Here is a 27,604-nt window from a genome sequence, read left to right as displayed (position 1 = left end):
CCCAAGTTATCATATTATATACAAATGCTACCCATCAGAATAACAAAGAAAGGGGGGCGTGGCCTGGCAGCCGGGCAGATAGGACGCACATACAGACAGCTCCCTAGCTCAAACGCCTAAACCTATCCTAAATACCCTTTTCCCCTTCCTACCCGTCGCCCACCCTGATCCCAACATCACCCACTTGTACCCGGAAGCCGGCGAGATCTTGCCGCGGAGCCGGGGAGCACTTATAAGTGCTCCTGCAGGTTGCGGCCTCCTCGCCGGGCTGAAGCCGGGACCTCAATTTCGGCATCCACACGCTCCCCGCAGCGGCTGAGGAGAACGAGGGACGAACTCCGGAGCACCGGCGGGAGCGCTCTCAAACAGCCGACTTCTGCACCTGGACCCGGTGAGTTGAGGGGAGATCCCACGCATCAGACGGCCAGTCGGCCCGGCGCAAGGAGGTCGGAGCAGGGCCGCGCGCTGACAGCCGGACACCACCGCACTACACGACGGGGACACCGCCACAGTAACACCCCCCCCTCCCGGCTCACCTGCGGACACACCATCCCCGGCCTCCCGCTATTGCCGCATTGGTCGCGCTGGAGGGAGGTGAAGGAAGGAATCTTCCAGCGGCGGCCATCTTAGCTGCAGGTCAAGCAGCTTCCCTGCTGCAACCAGTCCCCGCACGCAGCCATTCCCCCTGCCAAAGCTCTTTAAGGGTGCACCCACCGTTAACCCTTCTCCTCACTGAGCCCTCTTATAGCCCACTCTGATACAGTCACAGGCCAGTACCCACACAGACACCCAGCACTGGGCAACCTAATATATGGACGCATAAGGTCTATTAGAACGCCTGAGCTCTACCTACGCTGGTAAAAGTGCACTTGCTGCAGATCATAATACTCTTCCACCCCAGGAACCTTACCAGCTCTCTTCACACTGTGCCACATCGCACCCTGCTTCCCCTGTGCAGAAGTATACAACCTCCTGACGACACTGGGGCACCTGGACCCCTTGTATTACTCCCACCGGGTGCTGAGACAGGTTCCTCCCCCCCCTGGGGACAACAGCCATCTGGGCCCCATACAGCCCATTCTGCACCCACCCCTCCACTTCGAACCCTCCCCTGCCAAAGCCGACCATCGGAGCTGGTGGCTAGTGGATCTCTCCTGTAACCAGGCCCTACAGAGCTCAGCTAGCTCCCATCCCCTCTCCTTAGATTCCCCCCCCCCCCTCTGCTAAAGCCACCCACCAGAGCTTAATGTGATCACTGTAACCTCATGGCGACCCCTCCGTGACGACTTCAGCCCGGCAACTTCCATGTGAAAACGCACCTGCCATAGGGATCCCCACAGTACCTGATCTCTACTCCCTCTCCATACGTTTAAGCAGTGCCCGATTCCGCCATGCCTCCAAAGAGGCCTAGAGAAGTAGCCCCCACCAAGATCAACATGCCTGCTAGAAAATCCCCACAAACCCCCCAACACCTACCAAGCCCTCTGAAACAAGTTTACAACCACCCAAGTGCCCCATCAGAACCCAGCCTCCCCTCTGGGTTAGCTGGCATAGACGCAGAATCAGACGAACCAGTGACGGTGAAGTCACTATGCCAAGTCTTCTCAGCATTCCAGACCGAGCTGGCCAGAGATCTCAAACTAGCCATCCGGGAGGTTAAAACCGAACTGGTGGCAATAGGTGACAGAACGGATCACCTGGAGAAGAAGATGGAGGAACTGGTTACTTCCCACAACGCCCTGGTATCATCCTATGATCGCCAGCAACTTGAGATGGACCAGTACAAAGCTAAGCTAGCGGATTTGGAGGACAGATCTAGAAGGAACAATATTAAAATCAGAGGCATCCCTGAATCGGTGACAAACGCTGAACTTGAAGGATATGCCACAGCACTGTTCCGCAGGCTCCTCCCCTCAGCCGACCCTAAGGACCTCCTCATTGATCGTATCCACCGCCTGCCTAGACCCAAAACGATTTCCACTGACCTACCCAAGGACACCCTGCTCCGAGTGCACTTCTACACAGTTAAAGAACGTCTACTCAAAGCGGCCCGTGACGCAAAGCTCTTAGACACGCTAGGGGGCCTCCAGGTGTTCCAAGACCTCTCCCCTGCAACCCTGGCCAGCAGACGGTCGTTTGCTCCCATCACCATGGCACTTCGCAACCACGAGATCCGGTACAGGTGGGGGTTCCCGGTGAAGCTAATCATCACACATGAAGACACCACCTATACAATATCATCCCTAGATGCGGGGGTGAAACTCCTACTGGAATGGGACATTTCCATAACTGCCCAGCAGGGGCAGAAGCGCCCACAACCTCTCCGCCAGGATTGGGCCGACACTTGAGGGCCAGCTGCCGTCTAATTTTTCTTTCTCTAAAGATGGACTTCCCATGCCAATGGTCCTACACCTCCTCCCCACTGCGGGTTGAGGCTACTTTGCTAAGTATTACCTTTTATTATTTACCAAAGGTGCAGGTTTTTTTTTTTTTTTTTTTTTGTGTGCACTGGGATTTTGTTGCTCATAGTTTTACAGCAGCTCTCTGTTAGCTTGTTTGCCTGTTCAAGGCTTCGCTTTTCTCTAATAGTTCACAGTGCCCCACTGGTTGGGGCCCCACTACCTCACTATCTCAAGTAGCCTTGACGGGACTCAGCTTCTGTTTTAGTATGTTTCCCCCCCTGAAGTTTTCCAGGTGGACTGTTATACTTATATGTTATACTTATATGTTAAGTCTTAAAGCATATATCAAATGTTTGTTTAGTTAACTATGTCGTTACTGGAGGGGTGGCCAATCTTTTTCTTCGCTTTATAATTAGAGCCGCCAGGCCGCTACCCCCAACCTCTCCATATACTACTGCATGAAAATGTTTCTCTTTTCCCCTGCAGTAGTTGTGCGGGTCCTAGTTGTTGGACCCTTTTGTCTTTTACCTATCCCTGCCCCCCCCCTCTGTCAATATACTATCCCTCTCAAGCCCCTCCCCCCCCTCCCCCGGACTGCACTAATCCCACCTATCCCCCCCTCTTCTGCGCTCTCCCGGTACAGATGCAGAAGCTACCTCTCCGCATTACCTAACTTCTTGCTATGCCTAAGTTACTGTCACTAAATGTCAAGGGGTTAAACTCCCCTCACAAGCGCAGAATGGCACTGTCATATTTCCACAAACAGAAAGCTGACATTGTGGCCCTCCAGGAGACCCACTTCGCCTCCACCCGACCTCCTACATTTAGAGATTCCAACTTCCCGATGGCCTTCTATGCCAATGGACCCTTTAAGCGTAATGGGGTAGCTGTTCTGTTTAATAAAAATACCCCCTTTATTTGTAACTCCCAGATTGCCGATAAGAACGGTAGATACCTGATTTTAACCGGCTCTCTGGATGATAGACTTTTGACAATAGTATGTATCTATGCACCCAATACGAACCAAGTGGCCTTCCTCTGTAAACTCTTCACTCTGGTACAAAAAACCACTAAGGGCTCCTTAATAATATTGGGCGACTTTAATTTAATATTAGACCCCCGCCTAGACAAATCACACCTTCCATCCAGCCACCAATCTCATACAGACAATCAATCAACAGCCTTCCGTAACCTCCTTTCAGAGTTCGACATGTATGATACATGGAGAACAACATACCCCACAGGACGTGAATATACCTTCCACTCCCAAGTACACAATACCTACTCTAGAATCGACTATATTCTCTGTGACAAGTGGTCCCTCCAGCACTCTGCAGGAGTTGACATTCTCCCTATCACGTGGTCTGACCACGCCCCGGTGGTGTGGCAATGGAACTTTCACCCCGCTAGAATCCCCCCCAGACCCTGGCGCCTGTTCCCCCACTTACTGTCTAATCCTGCAGCCAAAAGCATCATCCAAAAATCTATGGATATATATATGTCCAACAATAAAATATCAGACACCTCAGTAATCAACCATTGGTGCGCTTTTAAAGCAGTCACAAGAGGGGCCGCTATCCAGGCTGGAGCAACCCTGAAGAGAAACGCTGCCGCAACCCAAAAAGCCTTAGAAGACAAATTAGTGGAACTGGACGCCAAAAACAAAGCCACCCCATCTAACTCCCTGAAAGTAGAGCTGGCTTCAATACGGAGCCAACTACAGAAACTACTCCTTACCCGTACCCAATCGGCCCTAAACAGAATAAGACACAGGTTCTACCTAGCCAGCAACAGATCGGGAAGAATGTTAGCTAGGAAGTTGCGCGCCCAGCATGCCAGAAACCGTATTAAATTTATCACAGCCCCCAACAAAGAGAAAATACTAAACCCCAAAGACATAGCCAATCAGTTCGCAGACTACTATTCTAACCTTTACAACCTTTCCAGAGACCCTTCCACGCCGCAGCCTACCCCAGCATCTATTCACAGTTTTCTTGAGAGCCTACATTTACCCACCCTCTCTCAGGCCCAATTAGACGCGTTAAATGCCCCCTGGTCACGTCTAGAGGTCCAGTCAATTATAAAGACTCTCCCGTGCAATAAAGCCCCGGGACCGGACGGGTTCATTACAGATTTCTATAAAACTTTTAGTGACTTGCTCTCCCCCTACCTTACTGATCTGTTTAATGAACTCTCCATGCTTGGACGCGCCCCCCCTGAACTCTTAGAAGCCAGAATTGTTACGATCCCAAAACCCGGTAAGAACCCTGCCCTGTGCCAAAACTATCGCCCAATAGCCCTCCTGAACACTGACATCAAGATCTTCGCCAAACTAATGGCATCCAGAATCAACCTCTACCTACCTTTGCTGATACACCCGGACCAGACGGGGTTTGTCCCGGGACGCCAGGCCCCGGACAACACCCGGAGAGTCTTTAACCTAATAGACTCCCTGTCAGCCAACCAGGACCTTCTCCTAGTCTCACTTGATGCCGAAAAGGCATTCGACCGCCTTAACTGGCGTTATATGAAAGAAGTCCTGTCTCGCTTCGGTTTCAGAGACCGTATATTATCGTCAATTATGTCACTATATAGCTCCCCCTCTGCCCGTGTGTTCAGCAATGGTTTTCTCTCCTCCCCCTTCCCTATCACCAATGGCACAAGGCAGGGTTGTCCACTTTCACCCCTAATATTTGTCCTTTCCATTGAACCATTGGCCACGGCCATCCGTAATAACCCCAATATTCCCGGTCTCCAGGTGGGCCCCAACAAACACAAATTAAGCCTTTTTGCAGACGACGTACTATTATTTGTGACAGACCCCATCCACACGCTTCCACACGTCCACGAAACACTTACTGCATACAGCGCCGCCTCCTATTATAAACTCAACACCTCCAAGACGGATGCATTGCCTATTAACCTTACAGACCAGCTACCCCAGCTGAAAACCTCCTATACCTATAACTGGCAATCCACCTCCATAAAGTACCTAGGTATCCACATCCCTCCCAGCATGTCATCAGTATTCGATGTCAACCTTACCCCCCTCCTTGCTTCCATTACATTATTATCCAGATCCTGGTCAGTTTTTGAGATCTCTTGGATGGGCAGGGTGGCGGCATTTAAAATGTCCCTCCTGCCCAAACTAATGTATTTATTTCGCACTATACCATATGTTTTCCCTAAAAAGCTCCTCCAACAAGCGACATCCATCCTGACAAAATACATCTGGGCTTCCAAGCCCCCCACTCTAGCCCGTTCCAAAATGACACTCCCAAGAGCCTATGGGGGTCTCGACCTCCCGGACCTGTCCCAATACCAACTAGCCTGCCTTCTTGCCCCTTCCAAACACTACTCTGAAAGCCCAACTCATAGGGCGTGGGTAGACATTGAACAACGCCACTCCCCCGACATCCCTCTCCGTGACCTTCTCAAAATCCCAAAACACATCAGGCCCCCTTCACCATCCCTTCTCCCTACAACGTCCGCTACTCTGTATGCATGGGATCTATTACTGTCTACCATGCGTGCCCCCACCTCCCTTATCAATACCCTCCCCATCACGACTGTGGCGAAACTAATCCCCAACCTCAACCTCACCCTTTGGAAACAAGGGGGGATTACAGCTTTGGGAGACATAGTCGACGCCAATTCAATCCGACCGTTTCCCTACCTACAGGAAGTATACTCCCTCCCCCCCCATGAGTACCTCCACTATCTCCAAGTGGCACACTGGTGGAATTCCCACTTCGCTAACTGTCCCACTATAGACCCCCGCCACCAGATGATCTTGTCCCGCCCCTCCCAGACATTATCCAGAGGGGACATTTCCTTCTGGTACAACATACTTATAACCCCCACAGAATTTACTAAATCTCCTGCCCATAAAAAATGGGAATCTGATTTGGGCATTCAGCTCTCCGACCAACAGTGGCGGAAGATATTCCTATCCTCCCACACAATGTCTAGATGCCTTAATCACACGGAGATGCATATTAAACTGTTAAACCGCCTTTACCTAACCCCAGATCGCCTACACACCTTTTGGCCATCGTGCTCCAATATGTGTTGGCGTCAATGCGGAAGTATAGGTTCCATCTATCACATTTTCTGGTCCTGCCACAAACTCAAGACATATTGGAGTGAGGTTTTTGAACTCATATCGGAAGTGATACAACTAACCCTTGTCCCAGACCCCCTCCTAGCTTTATTCCATGTGTATCCTCAGGAACTCCCGAGTAGCAAAACTTATGTCCTTGGACACATTCTCATAGCAGCAAGAGCAAATCTAGCACAACACTGGAAGCAGCACGCCCCCCCTCCTTTTCTCCAGGTCATAGTAAAAATAAACCACCATTTCCTTATGGAAACAGGTTTCCAGCCCCACTCCCCTAGGCCTTCCTCGCCTCACTCTAAATGGGCACCCTGGCTCACATATATGTCTGCGAGAGAGGGCACAAGACCCCTCGCCCCAACTCTGTCTAGACAAACCACCCTCTTTAGCTTGAATGAACCCCCTGACCCAGATTCGAATCCTCCCTCACCCCTGGCCTAGGTTTTATTGGGCTCTTTCACCCTAGACCAAGTTTAAACCGATTTTGTATTCGTATGTTTGTTGCAGTTTGCTCTGCGTAGCGTCCTATTATGTATGCTATGGTCATGTATAGCTTTCTGTATGTAAACTATTATTGTCCTATACTGTCTGTTTTTCCCCGATTGCAGTCCCCCCCCCCCCCCCCATTGTCCCCCCCCCCCTCCCTTTTTCTTTTCTGTACCCCTCATATAAATTTGTACCAATAAAAATCTATTGATGGAAAAAAAAAGAATAACAAAGAAAGATATAACCAAACTCAATGCCAGCTTTTTTAAATTTCTATGGCAGGGGAAGAAACCACGTATAGCCCGACACAAAACATACATAAAAAAGGCAGAGGGAGGGTTGGGTATTCCAAATATTATGGCATACTCCCAGGCGGTGTTTTTTAGGTATATCTTGGACTGGCTGCATAATGGACATTCATACACACATAATGCACTAGAGAGAGAATTGGTAGCCCCTTACTCACTAGCCGCACTGTTACACTTACAGAGAAAAGAAATCCCAACAGAAATCCTCAAAAATATAATGTTTGCAGACACATTTTGGGCATGGGTACAGGCAAATAAGAAACTAGGTAGAAACCACACGGTCACCAGATTTATACCCTTGATAGGTAATCCGGCTTTCCCAGCTGGTCTGGGTTCATCAAGATATCAAGGATGGAGAGACAAGGGTATTCTGTCAATAAAGGATGTGTTTGATCCAGGGGGGAACTTGTTGTCATTTCAAGCTATTAAGGACAAATATGAGATACCCAATAGCGACATGTTTATGTACTTCCAAGTGAGGCATTATGTACAATCACTACCTACCCCTATGAAAGACTCAGAAACATCGGATATATTAAAATCAATATTCATACTTAGCACCACAGGCCCTTTTAGACTAAGATATATTTATACGGACCTTCTTCCGACCCAACCAGAAAAAATCTGGACAGAGGCCATAACACAATGGAGCAAAGACATACCTGACACATTAGAGGTTAAAACCTTTCTTAAACCTATGGAGAAAATACTGAAAATACTTCGCTCAGCCCAGATGCAAGAAGTCCATATAAAAACCCTACATAGGGCATATATATCCCAAGCACAACGGAAATATTTTGTACCAGGGGAGTCGGGAAGATGCTTAAAGTGTAGAGGTCCAAGGGCCGACTTCTTTCATAGCATGTGGGACTGTGGACGCATAAGGAAATTTTGGGACAAGGTCATGGGGTTCATAAATACTGTATGTCAACTAAAACTATCTAAAGACCCTCTCGCTATGCTGTGTGCTAATTTTGTTAACTGGAACCTTCAGGGCCGGAAAAATGCACTGACTCCTTTTCTCACCATTGTAGTAACAGTGGCAAAGAAAATCATACTGAGAAACTGGACGGTGTCATCCCCTCCGTTCCTACACCAAGTTAGGATAACCTTGTTAAACTTGCTTCATCTAGATAGACGCTCCACAGTCCCACATGTAGAACAGGGAGTCAAAAAATGTATGCATAAATGGGGGATATATGTTGACTCATTGGATATAGGCACAAAACAACAAATATATTCGCTATATGAAGGGACCACATGGTACCTAACCAGATCGCTCAGTACTTCATAATTGGCAACCGAGACCTGAGGGGGGCGGGGAGGGGGAGGGGGGGAATCAGTTTAGATCAGAGTTGGGGTGTGTTATATTAGTATTGTGTAAAGTAAAAGCGGGAAACATAAAAGTAAGCACAAAGTTGTAATTGAATATACAGAAGCCTTTATTGTGGTAAACATGATGTACAGTGGAATGTACACAGAACAATTATCTGTACAAATGTATCCTGCTGTTTACGACACTTTTGTTCTTTAGCAAAACAAAATAAAAATGTTTTTCAAAAAAAAAAAAAAAGTGCCTTTAATGTAGGTACCAGGGAGAGCCTCCTTTTATTCCAGAAACGGTTGAGTGATGACGCGTTTCCCCGCCTCCTCTACGGGATCAGCAGCTTCCTCAGATTGTGGTTTTGCCTATATATACAACTTGATCTGTTATCTCGCATTTCGAGACTCTTCAAATCTCTATGAAATGAGTAGAGCGATCTGTAATCGTTCAGGCACCCAGTTTCGAGGCGTTGGAGCCCAGAGGCCAGTGCCTCCAAAATCCCTGGGAGTTACGTCACTGACTACACCCACTCTCTGCCCCTGACTCAGTACTCACACTGCCACAGTCAATATTGTTATCTATATCATCTGCAGCCAGGGTTGCCTTGTGTGTATGGGGCTATACAATTTTTTTATTATTGGTAGCCTAACTGATTTTATGTAACTTTAGAGCTCACACCAGATGGGTAAAAATGCTCAACCAAACGATTGTGTGATTTCTGTCAGACGTTATCAGCAAGTCACATGTTTAAAATTAATTTGTGCAGTTTGTTCGTCGCTCTTCTCCCAGACCATATTTGCTCCAGATACCTCTGTACTCCTGTATGTCGGCACACCCCACCATTCATTCTATTGATTTTACATTTACGCTGAGTTCCTCTCCTCTCCATGTCTACATCCATGTCCATGTCTACATCCACGCCCTGATTCTGGTTGACTCGGTAAGCTGCAATTCTCACAACTTACCAAGTCCCCGAGGGCACACCGCACCACCCCTCGCAATCGTATCCCCTCGCAACCAATGCGAGGGTATGTGTCATGAAGATACATCCCCTCGCATGTCACGCTGGCAGAGAAATCATTCGATGGTCGCACCATCAAATGATTTCTTCAGGGCACTCAAATATAAGTCAGTGGAGACTGACTTATATTTGCGGCAATTCTGCCGAAGACAGGGTGGCGGCTGATGCCATGTGATGTCAGCCACCCGCCAACAGCATACCTCCTCCCGCCCGAATTCCCATGGCAACGCCCAGCATTTTCTTACATACAGTATATACCCAAATGAATCTTGAATTACTTTGTAAATGATTGCTGAAGCATACATAGTACATTTGATTTATCTTTGTTTTGTTAGCAATGACCAAGTAATATATATATTACCACGAAGCGATCGGCAGGCTGAGGTTCTGAGGAATATAACCTCCTCATCTGACGAGGTAATGAGAAATGTATTCTTTTATCAGATATATATTTTTTATATGTTTTAAATCGGGAATTGAGAATATAGAATTATTGCACTTCTTGGAGGCTTTAAATTCTGCCACTCCATCGCTGCCTTAAATTGTTCTTCTCTGCAGACTAGAGCTTGGTACACACTATACGATATGCAAACCATATGATATCTTCGAATTCCGTTGAACTCAAGGTCAAACGATATTTCGTGTACACACTGTGCAATTTTACAAATGACCAATGATATATTGTCAGTGGTCGCGTCCAGGAGTATGCTGTTGCTGACTATATTCAGATTGAGCTGCAGGTATGGAAAACGGGGGATGCCATCACTGACTCACTGTGCTAATTGAGGTTGGATCCAACTCGCATTATGCCCAATGGTTCCGTTTCCTTGGCTTCACAAGCCGCCCTGCAAGGCAGCCTGAGTGTTAGGTTCCTGGGACCTCTCCTGCCACCCTACCTCCTTTGTTTCTGAATACCTTTGGTGGACGCGTGCTAGTACTAGGCTTCGCCAATAATAGCCGCGTTCGAAGGAGCCCGTTAGTCAGGCTCCAACCCCGATGCCACCTGGTCTTGAGAGGGGACAACGCGACCACCAAAGTTAGGAGAGAACAAGGGGATGAGCTAACTACCCCTAAGGCAGTGGTCCCCAGGAACCCGGGATGATGAAGCAATCCGGGGAAAATGGCTGGATACCTAGGGGTATCTTTCACATAACCAAGTAAAGAAACAAATAGCATAAATACCTAGGTAACGTAATACTGCGACACCGTCGCGCAACGTAAGTGAACCTAGTCCCACAAATACCTATGAGACCAAAATGTAACTAAAGAGAGTTGTGACCCCACAACTAATCGTACATAAACAACCAATAAGGAGGAACAAGGCCCACCTCCTACCAGGGCACAGAACATAGAAATAATGCTACTCGGCGGTAGCCCAGGATAACTCACGGCACCCAACAGGGGTGGAAGAGATGTGGGTGTCTGGACCGCGTGGGTACAGCCGATCGTACACCAGGGATGGCTGCCTGTAACAGAGACAGCTGACCCGCAAGTAACAGGAATCTATCACCTGTTACCAGCGCGCCGGGCTGGTTGCCTAGCAACCCCCGACGCCCGGCGTCCGGAAGCTGCGGAGGAAGTCTCTGCCGCGCGGCTGTTCCCCTGACGCGTCCTATGACTCCAGTATGTAGCGGAGGTCTGGGGCGTCCGTGTGACCACCACAGTACTGCCAGTGGGTGCGTCCACGGCACCCCGGGTCCTGACACTGAGTAAGAGTAGATTAACTGAGGCTGCAGTCACAGAGGGACACCATGACCGATGGTCACGATGTTCCTCTAAACTGTGATCACATCGCAGTTCGAAGCAAATGCATGGAGCAGCTTCACATATGCAATCCACTCTGAATCAGGCCGATAGTGCTTACACGTTACATAATATGAAAGATGTATCATTTCGAAAGGCCTTGTAACAAAAAATTGTCCGTAATATCACATAGTGCATATCCAGTTTAAGAACACAAGCATGACAGGACAGTATCGCCCAAGAACTGTCTTTTGTAAATAACCTATGATATTCTACTAGCAGTTACTGTACTAGTTACTGTGCTTTTTTAGCCATCAAGGCAATTTTCCAACAAGTTTTATTTGCAATGCATCACAATATATTGGGCAAAGTAAACTGGGATTGATACTAATGTTCATCGCTAAAGAGCCCTTCCGTCTGCGGAACATGCAGGTCAATTTGGCTATATAGTCAAACAACCCGCACGTTCAGTAGGTCCCGGTGACATCACTGAACGATATTGTTTACCGATATTATTCAGTGTATACAGTTAATATTGGCCACCAGCTGCCGATATTGTAAACTGTATCGGTCACAGCTAGGGTCGCTTAGTGTGTCTGGGGCTTTAGGGTAGCTAGCATGGAATTCTCTCAATTTCAATTTAAGGCAGGATAATGCAGAACTGGTGGATTGTACCATCCCAATGAGTATTTTTGAAAGATAAGAAGAATAAAGCAATCATCTCTTTATATAATATAAAGCGATGGCTTCTTTACAGAGCAGGGCAAGCACACCTAGTATGGCAGAGCTCTTGAACATACCATGCCCCAAACCTACAGTATAGTGATTAAGGACCTTATTCAGGTCCATTCGCAGGGCCGCATTCGTTCGTACGGAGATGATGTTTGTTGTTTGCGCATTTCTGTGCATGTGATTGGTGCGTGCGGCCACGGAGAACAGACTGTTCGGCCGGTGGGCGTGGTGGCACATTAGTATATGGAAACGCCCAGTGTTTAATGGGTGTTCTCATGCTAATGGGCCGATGACGTGGGTGCGAGGGGCGGGCAGCTGACATCACCGGATGTCAGCTGCCCGCCCACTTCTCTGAGCAACCTTACATATGTGTGCACGTTCCACATCATTCCATGGTTGCTGACCATCAAATGATGTGGTGTTACCCCGCAGGCTGCGAATGGATGTTTATGTAAAACATCCATTTGCAGCCAGTTCGTATGAATACACGCTGCCAATGGGTGGCGGCCAAGCCACTTTTTGCCAGGCGGGGTTTAGTGGACTTGCAGCCTTGTAAATCAACCAGAATACCCCCCTAAGGCTGTGCCTGGGAGGCAACATAAAAAATGTTTGTGGAAGTGGATGTGACCATACATTTTGCTGATCTTGTTTATTCTAGTATTTAAGGTATATCTTCATGGTTTCAGGTGTTTTGTTTTTCTTTACAAAAAAATATTTAGATTGTCCTGTGGAAACCGGACTCTCCTGAGTATATAGTAAAGAACAAAGAAGTTCATCTTTATGTAAATGCATCATTGCTGGACGAGGTGAAGGCTACACTGAAGGACTCTACAATCCCATATACGTAAGTTATACACAGCTTCTAGTGCCGCACTTATTTTGTCATTTTTAAGCCTATTAAATGTATTTATAAACTTCCAACATATTGGTTAGCACTTTACAATTAATAACAAACATAGTAATGGGTATTAACAGACAAATAGGTAGGTGCAGTAAGCAGTAAGGTGCGAGGCTTCCGGTGCGCCCCAGGCGGGGAGGGGGGTGTGCTCCAACTTCCGCCCTTCAGTGGCCGGCGCCCTAGGCAAATACCTAAAGCTGTCTAGTGGTGGCGCCGGCCCTGGCAGTATGAGTTTCTTGCACACAAGCTTCATATATTTCACAGAAGTTTCATATAGGAGGTTACACCATGCTACATTCTGGGCCAGCAAGATTACATGGGTAAAATGTGATTAAAGTGATATGATATAATCACTGCAATGTTGGTTGCGTTCAGAGGATATTCAGTTTAAAAAGAGAACACATGTTAAGGTGCATACACACTGTACAATTTTTTTTACCAACTTTTTTGACCAATTTCGTTCATTTCGGCCATTCTGAACGAAATCGGTCAAAATATCTTTTGCGACGACCAACGAATGATGATGCGCATACCCGCCAGTTGTTCATCAAGGTTGTTCGTCAACTGTGCATGCAGCTCAATTTGGATATCTTTCAAAAAGAGCCTATAAACTGTAGCTAGATCTTTTGTCTTTCATCTGTCATCAATATTTTTGGTACTTGTGTATTATCACGGCGCCCATCGCATCGCATACCATAAGCCATGCGATGGTATGCAATGCGATGCGATATTGCGCGATGTTGTAAAATGTCGTACAATTTTAAAATTGTATGACATTGTATATGGCATACAATGCCGTACAATGCGATGGGATGCGATTAAAAATTGTATAAGCACCCTAATGGGTGCTTACAATGTTAAATGCACCCTAATGGGTGCTTACAATGTTAAATGCACCCCCACGCCACCCTCCACTATAAACGCGAACCCGAAGCGTGGTGAGCGCAGCGAGCCCGCGAGAGGGGCGGCGGTACGCGTCCTACGACCTTTTCATACCCCCACTATCCACGTCGGCGTGGAGTTGATTTTATAAAGTGTGGCGAGCGCAGCAAGCCACCGAAGCGTGGCGAGCGCAGCGAGAACCGCGAGGGGACGCGCATAACTTCACAGGTATACACGTCCCCTCGCGGGGCTCGCTGCGCTCGGCACACTTTATAAAATCAACTCCACGCTGACGTGGATAGTGGGGGTATGAAAAGGTCGTAGGACGTGTACCGCCGCCCCTCGCACGCTCGCTGCGCTCGCCACGCTTCGGGTTCACGTTTATAGTGGGGGGTGGCGTGGGGGTGCATTTAACATTGTAAGCACCCATTAGGGTGCTTAAAAGAACCCATTAGGGTGCTTATACAATTTTTAATCGAATAGGGGTCTAAATGCCATCGGGTGTATGGCATGTGATGCGATAAAAACATTGCACGATCAATATCGGGGGCGCCGTGATAATACACAAGTACCATATTTTTTATCCAGGACACTGGATTCAAGGGAAATGTCTTTTTACGAAATTGGTCAAAAAAAATTGTACAGTGTGTATGCACCTTAAGTTTTGTGTAAACTGTGTAGAGGTGTGGTAATCTGGTAGAATATAATATACAAATGAAAAACACTTAAAATATCCTATGAAGTTTAACTGTGGTTTATGAATTTCATTAGCTCGTCTGAAGAGGTATGTTGTCAAGAATGGTTGAAGGTTTCAGAGTGAGATGAGTCTTGATATGAGAGAAAGTACATTCCACAAGGTGTAGCACGAAAGAAATAGGGAATGGAATCAGATGAAAAGAATGAAAGAAGCAAATCATATGCAGAAAGGAGACATTGGTTGAAATTTAATAGGATGAAAGATTCAGAAAGTGAGAGATTTGGTAAGAAATCTCCAGGTTTTTTTTTAAAGTGGCAATCATTTACACTGCAAAATCAAACTGGTTTTGCAGTGTGAATGATTGGTGCTTTAAAATAACTGGAGATTTCCTACCAAATCTCTCACTTTCTGAAGCGCTCATCCTATTAAATTTCCCCAATATGTTAGGAAATACAGGTTGAGTATTCCTTATTCAAAATGCTCAGAAATTTGGATAACGGATTATTCCGTATTTCAGAATATTTTAATATTTCAATTATGTATTTTGAAGTATCTTGCATTTATGCTGTATAAACATATCAACTACATGAAATGCACATAAATATATTTTATTTGTTCAAAAAACAAGGTTTCAAAACATGAAACAAAATTTGTGTACTATCTCAGGCACTGAATTTGAATGCCAAGCAATCATTGTCTTGCACATATTTAGTGGCAGTTACATATCATGTCCCCAGTAGTGCTGTTACAGTTGTCCCCAGTAAGTTTTTATCAAAAAAAAATTTTCCCCACTTTCTGGAATGTATGGCTTTTGGAATAATTTGGATAATGGATACTCGGATACGGGATACTCAACCTGTATGACAAACCAAGTGAATAATGTACTCTATGCTTGTGCATTGTTATTAATGGACTTGACTTTTTTTATTTATTTTTTTATTTAGTGTTTTGGTTGAAAATGCCCAGCACCTAATTGATCAGCAAACATACAATGACACTACCGGTCAACGCAGCTCTGTCTCTTTCTATGAACAGTACCATTCACTGGAAGATGTATGTCTTATTCACAATGTTATTTATTATTAATGATTGGATATGGAGTAGCACAGAACACTTTCACTGAATGCTGAATGCAATCAGGGGTGCCTGTACAGTATATACTGTACACTTAATTGCTAATTATGAATTCTAAATACTCACTATCCATAGCATTACATATTTAAAAATATTGAATTTGGCATTCTATAAAGAAACTATATAAAATCTGATATAATAAAATGGCCAGGAATACGCATATCACTGTAGAAAGATTTAGTGGTGATTTATAGTTTCACAGTACAGCATTGCGTGGATAAATGTAATTTGCACGGCAAGCTTCCAGCCACAAAGTGCTTTGGAATAATGAAACAAAACTTGCACTATTTGGCCGCAACAACAAACAACACATTTGGAGCAAAACAGGAGCCTGTTTGAATGAAGGAGCTTGGCATCGGTTCGGCTCAAGAATGGCTGTTATGCTTTGATACTGGCTGTGGTGCAATAAATACTGTGTGGGTTGAAGAAAGAATAAAATAAATATAACATTTTAGAAACCACTTAGAAATAAAGATGGCAAAAACATACATACGGCAGGTTGTAAAGCAGTGCGAGATTGGCGACCATGCGGGATGCCGGCTGAACCCTGAGTTTTTTTTAAAGGGGCAGTCAGTTACCAGGCAAAACCATGCTATGTAAATGACTGCCTCTTTAAGTTTGGGTGGCATCCCGCAGAGTCACCGGACTCACACATCAGTACATCTGGTCCATAAACTTGATGGTAAATGTGTTATTCTCTGGTAGATATACTTCTGGATGGAACAAATGGCAGAGAAACATCCTGATATGCTAGAAAGGATTAAGATTGGAGAGTCATTTGAAAAGAGACCGCTCTATGTACTGAAGGTATGTAAGTGTGTTCACAATTTCTAAATTGTATATACAATTAAATTAATAACAAATCTGTTGTCACAATATAGGTATCTCCACTTGTGCAGGGGATGGATGTTGTTTTCTTCTTGTATAGTAGATGTGAAGCACTGATATCTTTGTAACAATTTAGGAATCTGCTTTCTGTTATCACCAGGGGTTTGGAAATGTAAATTGCCCTAGGCACTCACATAGGTGCAACCAAACCTCCTGTAGGTAAGGCCAACACAATACAAAGCACAGCTACATGTTATCCCTAGCTGCAGACCAGTGGTGGTACCTAGGGCTAATGTAATGGTAGAAGAAGACACCAAAAGACAAGGCGGAAACTGTCACAGTCATAACAAGTAAGTGGGCAAGGCATTGGACTAGTTGGTGTAGCAAACAGGCAGAATCAGCATTGTGTAACTTAATAAGTATCATTAAAGATTCAGTAATTGTGCTGTTCTCTTTTAACTTTGCATCTTTGACTACCTGTTGTTCTGTACCAGGTGACAGGTTCCGTTTAGTGCATTTCAGGTAATTCTACGGCAGTGACACTGATACACATTATTCACATTGGTTTGTAATTATTTGTCAGCTGTCTGGGAAGATGAAGACAGCAAGAAATGCTATATGGATTGACTGTGGCATACATGCGAGGGAGTGGGTCTCTCCGGCCTTCTGCTTATGGTTTGTAGGACATGTAAGTACCGTAACCCACAATACACCCACTGATTTTTAAGTTTCTCTAATATTTTCAGAAATACCTTGTTGCTATGGTAATAATATGTATTTTTCACTAATGGAAATGTTGATATTGGATGCCTGTAATCCAACAATCAGTGGCGCTGAGAGAGGGGAGGAGGAGGTACTAATTACTCAGACCAAGGACAATTGGAGAGGGCCCAGTGGGGCCGCCATTACCTGGCAGCTGCAGCAGCTCTTCTCAACACAGCACATGCTGCTGCTAGACACTAGTGTGGCCAGAGAGTTGCTCAAAGTGATTTTGTTTCTGTATTTTTCTAAAGGTGCATGACCACACCCCCTGAAAAGTACTTGGGCCTGGCCCGACTCTCTACTGCCCTGCCAATAGCATATACAGTACAGTATATTGCATATCACTGTTAGGAAACAGTCCAACAGCAAGAACATTATTTTGGATGGGGAAGTACTCTTTGTCCACAAACAGTGTCGGCCTGGGAGGGGAAGGGCTCACTGGGAGGGGTCATGTGATGTGAAATGCGGGGTGGGTCCGGCGTATGACGTCACGATGCAGGGTGGGTCTGGCGTGTGATGTCATCACATCAACCTGCCCGTCCAGGGCTCCATTTCTTTCCCAGCCTGCATCAGGCAGTCACTAGCAGATGACTGATATGGAGTCTGCAAGATACTTTTGTTATCACCGCCGGGCATTCATCAGCTGTTGACAGACTCGGCAATGATAACAAAAGCATCTTGCAGCTGCCAGATCAGTCAAAATCACCAGTGCCTACCAGTGAATTACTTGGTTCCCCACAGGCCAGTCCGAGGCTATCCACAAACCATTCAATAGGGCAGAAAATTCAGATGTCATATGTTGGCACAGATGTGATATTGCCTAAAGCAGTGTAACTGTGTCCACGTTACAACTTTAGTGTACACGTGATGCTTTCCAATCATGTTATACTCATGACTGTGGGCCTGATTCAGAGGCTGATGTAAAAGGGATCAGTGCATTAGTCACAGTGGATCTGAAGACGGGTGTGGTATAGGGGTCCGACAGTCGGGATCCCGACAGTCATTATCCCAACGTCGGGATCCTGGCTGGCCGGACCCAGACAGCATGGCGAGCGCAAAAAAGCCCCTTGCGGGCTCACTGTGCTCGCCACGCAGTGGGAACGGTGGCTCACTACGCTTGCCACCTATTCTATTCTCCCTCTATGGGGGTCGTGGACCCCCACGAGGGAAAATAGCGGGTGGCCGTTGGGAACCCGGCTGTCAGTGTTTTGACAGTCGGGATTCCGACTGTCGGGACCCCGTCCGGCACCCTCTGAAAACATATGGCCGCACGCACCCAACAGAAATGACCCTGAGCATATGCCCACCATTGGAGCCCCTGCGAATATTCTGGTCCAGGTGAATGGACCAGAATAAGGCCCCTGGTGCAAATTTAAATGGTGCATTATTACAGCATCTATAGATTCAAATAGGAGCCTAGTGCTCGCACTTGTACACGAGGTGTTGGGCCAATACTGGCATAACCACAAAGTGACAGTTGCAAGTACGGCAACAGACGCTACACCGGTCACAGCAACGTGTGACCTAGAATCAGACCCTAAATATCCAAAGCCGATCTAAGATGCACTTTCATTTGTATTTCATTTTTTTTTTTAAATAAATCTTTCATCAATAGTAAAACTGTGATTAATAGAACATTTCAATATGCAAAAGTTGCTCCTGTGGATGATTGTTTATGATTTAAACATGTTCTTCAGTGGTCATTAGAGCATATTTTATGCTGCCCATTAAAGCAACATGGTAAGTGGCCGAACAGTTATAAATGTCCTTATGTTGTTCACCGTCTAGGCTGTGGGTTTCTATAACCAGGACGAGTACATGACAAATCTTTTGAAATACGTTGACTTCTATGTCTTACCGGTGATGAATGCAGATGGATATCTCTATACGTGGACTACTGTAAGTATACTATTTCTAGGTGTATAGCCATGGCTATTGGATGTGCAATGAGCAGGCGAGCAATCAATCAATCAATCAGGATTAAGTACATTTAAAGCATTAGCAATGAAATTGATGTAGCTGCCCGGCGTGATGCTGCCGTGCACAGTAGTTATTTCTCCATCATAATAACTGTTCCTGTCACTCCCGCACTCTGTGGGTATAGCATCATGCTATGAATATGGAAACATCAGGGCTGCAGCAAAGTGGGCACAGCTAGAATGACAATCATTAAAGATAATTTGCTTCTCCATGAAACACTTAACCTCAGTATGCGCAAAAGTGCAGTATTTACATGGAGTGCGGCATATGCTATTTTAGGAGAGTCCTGCTCTTGAGTCAGTGCGGAGATCAAGTTTATCAGAAAAATAGATGATCTTTAGTGAAAACCACATAGAGAATACAGTACAAAATTATAATAAAACAAGTGTTTTCAAACACACACACACACACACACTGTATATATTTATATATATTAACAAAACTGGAAATAGATTATGTAATACACTACATTTACCTTTATTTCAACAGAATCGAATGTGGAGAAAGAACCGTTCTAAACATCCCAACAGCCACTGCTATGGTACTGACCTCAATAGGAACTTCAACGCTGGCTGGTGTGGTATGTATTTACTATTGTAAGGGATTTTAAATCTGCAGAAATAAAACTGTATTACAGGTTGAATATCCCTTATCCGAAATGCTCAGGAACACAAGCATTTTGAATGAGAGATTTTTTTGAATTTTGGAATATATATATTTTTATGTACTCACCTCATCCCCTGGTGGTCCCCTGACGTCCGCGGTGTCCTTCAGGATCCTCTTCAGCGGCATCTCCGGTCCCAGAGGTGCATTGCGTGAGCGCGTCCGTGCAATGCACCCCTGGGACCGGAGATGTCGTTGAAGAGGATCCCGGAGGCCATGGTGGTCATCGGGGAACGAGGTAAGTATGAAAAAAAAGGGACGGGAGAAAAACAAACAAAAAAAAACAGAAATATTCTGAAAAACTAGGGATGTGCGGGCTCAGATTTCCGAGATCCGAGCCCGCACGAACGTCATCAATCCGAGCCCAGATCCGAGCGGCGCTCTGAGCTTCCCGTCTGACTCGGATCCGGCAGCATGGGCAAAACGTCATCGCCCGGCGCTGGATTCTCGCGATGCTTTAAATAGCGGCTCCCACGCCCGCCATCTTCACTCCAGTGAAGGAGAGCATTGGGAGAGGGTGTGTTGGTGGCGCTGCTGCTGGGGCTTGAACTTTAACTGAAGTTGTCGCTGGGGCTGTCTGCTGGGGCTCCCTCAGTGCTTCTCTGTACTCTGTCCTCTCTGCTTAGGCTGGGATCACCCTAGCAAGGAGGACAGTCAGCTGTGTAACTACTGCAGTGTAAAGTAAACCAGTGAACTGATTCTGCTGTGTGTAACTAACTGTGTACTTGTAGTACTACTGTCTCCTCTGTGCTGGGGCCTACCTCTGGTGCTGTGCTGTATATAATATAATATTATATATATAGTCCACTGGTGTTGAATAGAGGCTGCCAGTACCTACTCAGTCCACTGGTGCCACTGACAGTGCTACTGCCTACCTACCTAGTAGTACCTACTACCTAGGCTATTATATTTAATTAATACATAATACCTGTCCTGCAGTGCTGTAATAAATTCCAGGCTGTTGGTGCCCTGCCAACCAGTACCTACCTACTGTAATATAATTATTATAATATCATTCTGCTGGTGCCTAGTATTGCCGTATCTACCTGTGAACTTTGCAACATTCAAATAGCAACATTAGGGTTCAGATTCTCTAAGCTTCAAAAGTGATAAAATGGAGTGTGATAAACAGCCAGCCAATTAGCTCCTACCTGCCATGTCACAGACAGTGTTTGAAAAATGTCAGACAGGAGCTGATTGGCTGGCTGTTTATCACTTTTGAAGCTTAGAGAATCTGGCCCTATGTCTGTGTCTTTTCTCCAACACCTTCAAAATGAGACATTAATAATCTTAAAGTCATAATAATAATTAAGACATCCTAGCAGTATACCATATTAACTTGACATTGGCCAATCAATGCTGACCTGGTCTCAAATATCACCAGAACCTTTGTCCATTGCCATTTCTGATCATGCATCTTTAGCATACTTGCCTACCCTCCCTGAATGGCCGGGAGGGTCCCACAAATCGGGTCCCCCTCCCGCCCCCCCGGGAAGGTGGGCAAGTCTCCCGCATTTTCGCCATAGCCCCTGCTCCTCCTCTCCCCACGGTCTAAAACTACGAATTTTGCGGGTCCGCGGGATTGGGGTGGGGCTTAAATGACGCAATTTGCGTCATTTTGCGTAATTTTAGCCCCCACCCCCATCCACGGACCCGCAAATTGATGCTGCAGCCTGTCATGGGGGCGGGGCTTGGTAACATCAGCCGCACCCATCCCCCAAAATGAAGCCTCTTCCCGCCCCCCTTTCACTCCTCTCCGGGCTTCTCCCGGAGAGGAGTTTCAAAAAGTTGAAAAGGATTTAGCCTTACATATGTATATATATCAGGATTGCCGACTTTTCCAGCCTCCTCTCTAGGAGAAGACCAGAGAGGACTCTTTCAGCAGCAATTTGAGGGGCGGGGCTTGATTGTGACATCATTACACCCCACCCCCATTGTGTAAAATAACATAATTCACAGATCTCCATGGAGGGGGCGTGCCTAAAATGATGCGATTGTGACCTTTTAGCTCTGACCCCTCCTCTGAGACCCGCGGATTGCGGTATTTAAATGCCGAGCTTGGGGGGAAGACGCCATGATCGGGGGGCGGAAGGGGGGTCCCCCCAGAATATAGGTATTATATATCTTGATATGGATGTTCCTTGCCCACTGTGCCTAAAATGCAAATGGTTACATTATTTTCTAGGCCCTGGAGCTTCCAGTAATCCTTGCTATGAAACATACTGTGGACAGTTCCCAGAATCTGAACCTGAGGTGGCCGCAGTTGCTGATTTTATCAGAAAGCAGAAAGATATTATAAAAGGCTATATAACAATACACTCTTACTCCCAGATGGTGCTATTTCCCTATTCATACACTAAAGAGAAATCAAATGATCATGATGAACTGGTAAGAAACAGACTTTTTTTGAATTGTATTTTCTATTCAGATAGTAAAATTAATAGGTTTAGTATAAAAGGTTTTTTTATCTTAATGAAACAAATTCTAAGAACATACTGTTGCACGAAAGGGCATGCTCTGATCAGAAATGGTGGCAGGTTTAGACAAATATTGATCAATAGGTGTGCATATTTGGAACTTGCATTGCTTTTGCTTAGAGAGGCAGGACTGGTAGAGCTGACCAATGCAAACTCAGACCAAGTAAGGGCATATTTGTGTAATAGAAAAATGATACAGATGTGCATGGGACCAGATACACCTGTCAGTAGCCATATCAATACATAACTTTTTTTTTTAGTGTTTAGGACTAGTTGGGTATATAGTGTTCATTCTAGTACCAGCCATCTTTGAAAACCCATGCAGTTCCTGTTCCCTGCCTGGGGTGTCGCTGTCTGCTGTGATTTTTCTAGCACAGGTCAGTGCTGATATACAGACCAGAAGCACTACAGCAGACAGCAACACCCCAGGCAGGGAAGAGGAACGTCATGGGTTTTCAAAGATGGCCGGTGCTAAAATGAACACTAGGTATAAGTAGACCTGGTGTATCTTAAGATGCTCACGTATCAACAGGACTTTATAGATAATTAGTCAAATATCGAGAAAGGGGTAGGATAGGATTAGGACGAGGGGTTACAGTTAAGATGCTAAAAAAAAAAAAAACCTGCTCCATCAGAGGCCAGTGCTGGAAGTTATGGTCACATGACCCCTGGACCAGAAAAGCACGCTGGGGGCAGATGAAACCATCAGTAGAATAGAATAGAATCAACTTTATTGGCCATGTATGCTTGCGCACACTAGGAATTTTTTGTGGATTACAGTGCAGCATCAAGCAGGGATGAAAAGGGGTAGAGGGAGTACCAGGCAGTAGAGGCCATTAGGTCAATATTCCATCGTGTCAGCATACCATCCATATATATCACATTTCAACCTGATGCATGTCGACATGATAACTGTCAATCTAACATCCATTTTACCATATGGTATAAATACACTATTTTGCACATTTTTAAAGCTTCATGCTTAGAATGCATACGTGTCTAGCTCAGCGTCACTCTTAGGAGTTTATTTACTATGATGGAAGTTCTATTAATGGTGGGAAGTTGCTATGGGCAATCAGAAATTCTGTCTTATTTAGCACCTTCTAGAAGATAAAAGATCGAATGTGATTGGTTGCCCATAGCAACATCCCATCTTCAATTGAACTCTCATCTTTAAATAAACTCCCTAGTTACCATTTAAGGCACAAAACACCACTTTAATACAGTTCCACATAAACTGTTTCTTTTTTTATTTTCAGTTGCAGCTAGCAAAAAAAGTAACTGATGGAATCAGATCAACATCGAGAATTAAATATATATCTGGTACAGGAGCTGAGACAATTTGTAAGTGATTCATAATAAAGAAAATGGTTTTTCACCTACTTTCACGCCTTGACATGTGACCCATTAAACTGCTTTCACATCGCAAAATGCAGGGTCGCACCGGGACTTTGAAACGGTTCAGTCCCGGCGTGACCCTGCATTTTGGGATGTTCACATCCCCTCAGCAAACCGGCATTATTGCCGTTTCGCTGACTTCATCCGGGAGGCACGGCGGGGGAGGAGGCAGCTCTCCACTATGGAGGAGCTGGCTCCTCCATAGTGTGAGCGGGAAACGGGTCGCTCGACTCATTTAACCCGTTCACACTACACAGCAACACGGCAAAGAACCGGTAAGAACTCTGCTTTTATACCGGTTTTACCGTTTGCCGGACACGGTAACCCTTTCACATTGCACTAATTACCAGGTCGGGCCAGCAAGAAACCTGCTTGTACCCGGTATTTAGTGGCGATGTGTAAGGGGTATAACAGTATTTCAGCCTGCATATGGCACTAGGCACCTGTGGATCTCAGTGGAATTGTAAGTATGTTCTACCAGCCATCTCTGTAGCCTTTGTTTGGTAAAATAATATAGTTATATTTATTTAGTTATTACATTGGAACTATACTGTACTTGTCATATAAGTAAATGTTAACTAGAACCAATCTTTTTCATCGCACTTTTGCAGACCTGGCTCCGGGAGGTTCTGACGACTGGGTGTATGACCTGGGCATCAAGTATTCTTTCACCTTTGAACTTCGCGATAAAGGGACCTATGGATTTTTACTTCCTCCAACCTTAATAAAGCCAACATGTAGCGAAGCTCTAACTGGGATCAAAATTATATCTGCCCACATTGTTAAAAACCTGTAATGCTGACCCAAACTTTCCAAAGCCAATTACTTAGTTTGTGTTACTGGCTATACCAACGTATTAATAATAAACGTGTTCTAAATGTGCTGCAACATAACTCAGTACATGAAATGTTTGTACCCTCTGCACATGTCCACGAAACCTTACTGCAATAAAATGATTTGCAACATTATGAAATGGATTCAGCATAATAAAATATTGCACCATATGGTAGTAGCAGTTTGCTTAGAGTAAAGTAACATTTTCAAAGACTTTTATATTTCTCTCAGTAACTGCAATAGGTTTATTTAGGGAATAATTTAGTCTGCGCTCTAAAGCTGCCAATATAATTCCAAAAAATAAAGAGACCACCTCGTCTCCTTTAGAAAGGACAGTAGAAGAAAAAAAGTTTTTTTGGAATAGAAATAGAGGCGCTATTGGATAAGAGGTTAATACTCCCCTGAAGCTTCTGGAAACTCCCGATAAGGGTCCCCTTGATACGGTTTCGTAATGAAATATGAAATGAGAAAGAAAGAGAGAGCCAAGCTCCTCGTGTAATCCTGTCTGGTTATAAGAATCACACTTAAATATAAACAGTGATCAGGTTCGTTAAATGTGGATTCATTTGTTGGGGTATCTCCCCCTTACAATCTCACTCACACAAGTGGTAGTATAAATCGCATATCACAATATAAGAATTCCGTATTGATTCAGGAGATGATATAGATTGGGGTTTCCCCCTCTGCTATGTACTCACGACAGAATAGATGTCACAGCGCATATATCAAGGTCTTTCACTTATGGCTAGATTTCTTCTTAATCCCATAAAATGATTTCTGGATTCTTGTAATGGTAAACAAGTACCAGACAGGATTACACGAGGAGCTTGGCTCTCTCTTTCTTTCTCATTTCATATTTCATTACGAAACCGTATCAAGGGGACCCTTATCGGGAGTTTCCAGAAGCTTCAGGGGAGTATTAACCTCTTATCCAATAGCGCCTCTATTTCTATTCCAAAAAAACTTTTTTTCTTCTACTGTTCTCTCAGTAACTGTCCTGTATCTTGAAGCATCAATAGCGGAGTTACAGTGCATAGAACATTATGGCATATCATTATTTGCTATTGTTTATTTACATAGCGCTACTGTGTTAAGGATCATGCACATGGGACAAAATAAGCCCCAATCTCATAGAGATCTGACTAGATTGCTTAGAAATAAAGCATGGATCGCTCCAGCAATAGCGATGCGTGGTCCAGTGTGTCACCTTCGCCAGCATACACTCATACCTCCCAACTTTTGTGTTGGGGAAATAGGGACAGTCGCGCGGCGAAGCGCCCGAAAAGGGGGCGGGCGTATGCAAATGAGGGTGCGGCTTATGCTAATTAGCCGCGACCTCATTTTCATATGAGAATAGACGCTGTGCGCATGTGCACAGCGTCTATTCTATTAGATTGGGGGGTCTCCCAACTGCCACCCCCCGCAGCGGGACAATGCCTGCCGCGGGTGGGACAGCGGGACAGGACCCGAAAATCGGGACTGTCCCGCTGTAATCGTGACAGTTGGGAGGTATGTACACTGTCTATTCTGCTTAGATCGCAGGGTTTTGCATAGGAAAAAACCCTGGGTGCAACGATGTGTGCTGAGCTATCCATGCTTTAGCACCTCGCACCGCATGGGGCTGCAGTCTCTCCGTGTGTTCAGGGCTTTACGCAATGCTGTACAGTGACTATGGCCCTTATTCTGGTTCACCCTCAAAGGCAAATTCCTTCTTAAATGGACAAAACCATGTGCACTGCAGGGGGGGGGGGGCAGATGTAAGGTGCAGAGAGAGTTAGATTTGGGTGAGTTATTTTGTTTCTGTGCAGGGAAAATACTGACTGTTTTATTTTTACACTGCAATATAGATCTCACTTTGATGTAAAACCCCACCCAAATCTAACTCTCTGTGCACAAGTTACATCTGCCCCACCTGCAGTGCACATGGTTTTGTCCATTTCAGAAGGAATTTGCCTATGCAAGTGAACCCGAATAAGGGCCAATGTCCTCTTCTGTCTGGAGCTTACAGTCTAAATTTTGTGCCACACAAATATGAATCCGAATTACAATCCATTGTTGGAAGGTGACCTATATGTGTATTATGGATTGGACCAAGGCCACAGGTAGAAAGCACAAGGAGAACCTACATGCCCCACTCCTGGCTGTAATTGAACTCAAGGTCCCAGTCAATATGATAGCCTCCCTATACTCAGGGCTGGTGCAAGCTTTCTTGGCACCCTAGGCAAAACTTTTGCATTCTCCCCCAACCCCCTCGTATGAACATATACATACTCTGCCTCCCTCAAATATACATACACAAATATATACATACATACACTGCCTCTCTACACATACATACATACATACATACATACATACATACAATTATACACTGCATCCATAATACATACCCATTGGGCCCACTGTGACAACTAATGTACCACTAGTGTTGCACCACCACAACAACCAAGCGCAACTTACCACTGGTAGTTGTGTGTGTGCAGGTTGGTTGGGTTACTGCTTCCAGCAGCTGCTGCCTTCTCCTGGTCATGCTGCCGCTGCCCGCCCACATTGCTAGGTTGCTTCTGCAGGTGAGGAGGCAGTGCTCCCCATTGCTGCTGCTGTCTCTACAGCACCATTGTTGGAGAGGGGATGGGCGATCACTGCAGTTGGAGAAGGGGGGGACGGGCGGGCACCGCAGCTGGAGAGAGAGGCGGGCAGGTGGGCTGATGTGATTGGGACGGGGCTGCTGGAAAGAGGGGTGGGCGGCCTGCAGTGCAATTGCCTAAAACTACCTAGTGGTGACACTGGCCCTGCCTATACTGCTATTATGCTTCTCTATATTATGCTATAGCCACTATTATGCTTCTCTCACTCTACTTCTACCTTAGAGTATTCAACTAGAATGTATGTGTTTTGTTGTCACAAAAGACACGTAC

The 27,604-nt window shown here is 45.5% G+C and overlaps 1 protein-coding gene across 1 annotated transcript in view; it reads left to right on the top strand.

Moving 5' to 3' along the window:
- Positions 1–24,856, top strand: part of CPB2 (carboxypeptidase B2) — a 36,718-nt gene extending 11,862 nt beyond the window's left edge. Inside the window, exons 3-12 of the mRNA XM_083168973.1 lie at positions 9,994–10,075; positions 12,853–12,977; positions 15,555–15,663; positions 16,450–16,551; positions 17,156–17,260; positions 19,123–19,233; positions 19,804–19,894; positions 22,163–22,365; positions 23,714–23,798; positions 24,464–24,856. Coding sequence (XP_083025099.1) covers positions 9,994–10,075; positions 12,853–12,977; positions 15,555–15,663; positions 16,450–16,551; positions 17,156–17,260; positions 19,123–19,233; positions 19,804–19,894; positions 22,163–22,365; positions 23,714–23,798; positions 24,464–24,648 — 1,198 coding nt within the window. The 3' untranslated portion in view covers positions 24,649–24,856. The remainder of the gene's footprint in view (positions 1–9,993; positions 10,076–12,852; positions 12,978–15,554; positions 15,664–16,449; positions 16,552–17,155; positions 17,261–19,122; positions 19,234–19,803; positions 19,895–22,162; positions 22,366–23,713; positions 23,799–24,463) is intronic.
- Positions 24,857–27,604: the final 2,748 nt, after the last annotated feature.

The sequence above is a fragment of the Crinia signifera genome, chromosome 2 (assembly GCF_055691185.1).
Source record: "Crinia signifera chromosome 2, ASM5569118v1, whole genome shotgun sequence".
NCBI classification, from domain to species: domain Eukaryota; kingdom Metazoa; phylum Chordata; class Amphibia; order Anura; family Myobatrachidae; genus Crinia; species Crinia signifera.
Note: the sequence above shows the minus strand (reverse complement) of the source record. Positions and strands in the feature narration are given on the sequence as shown.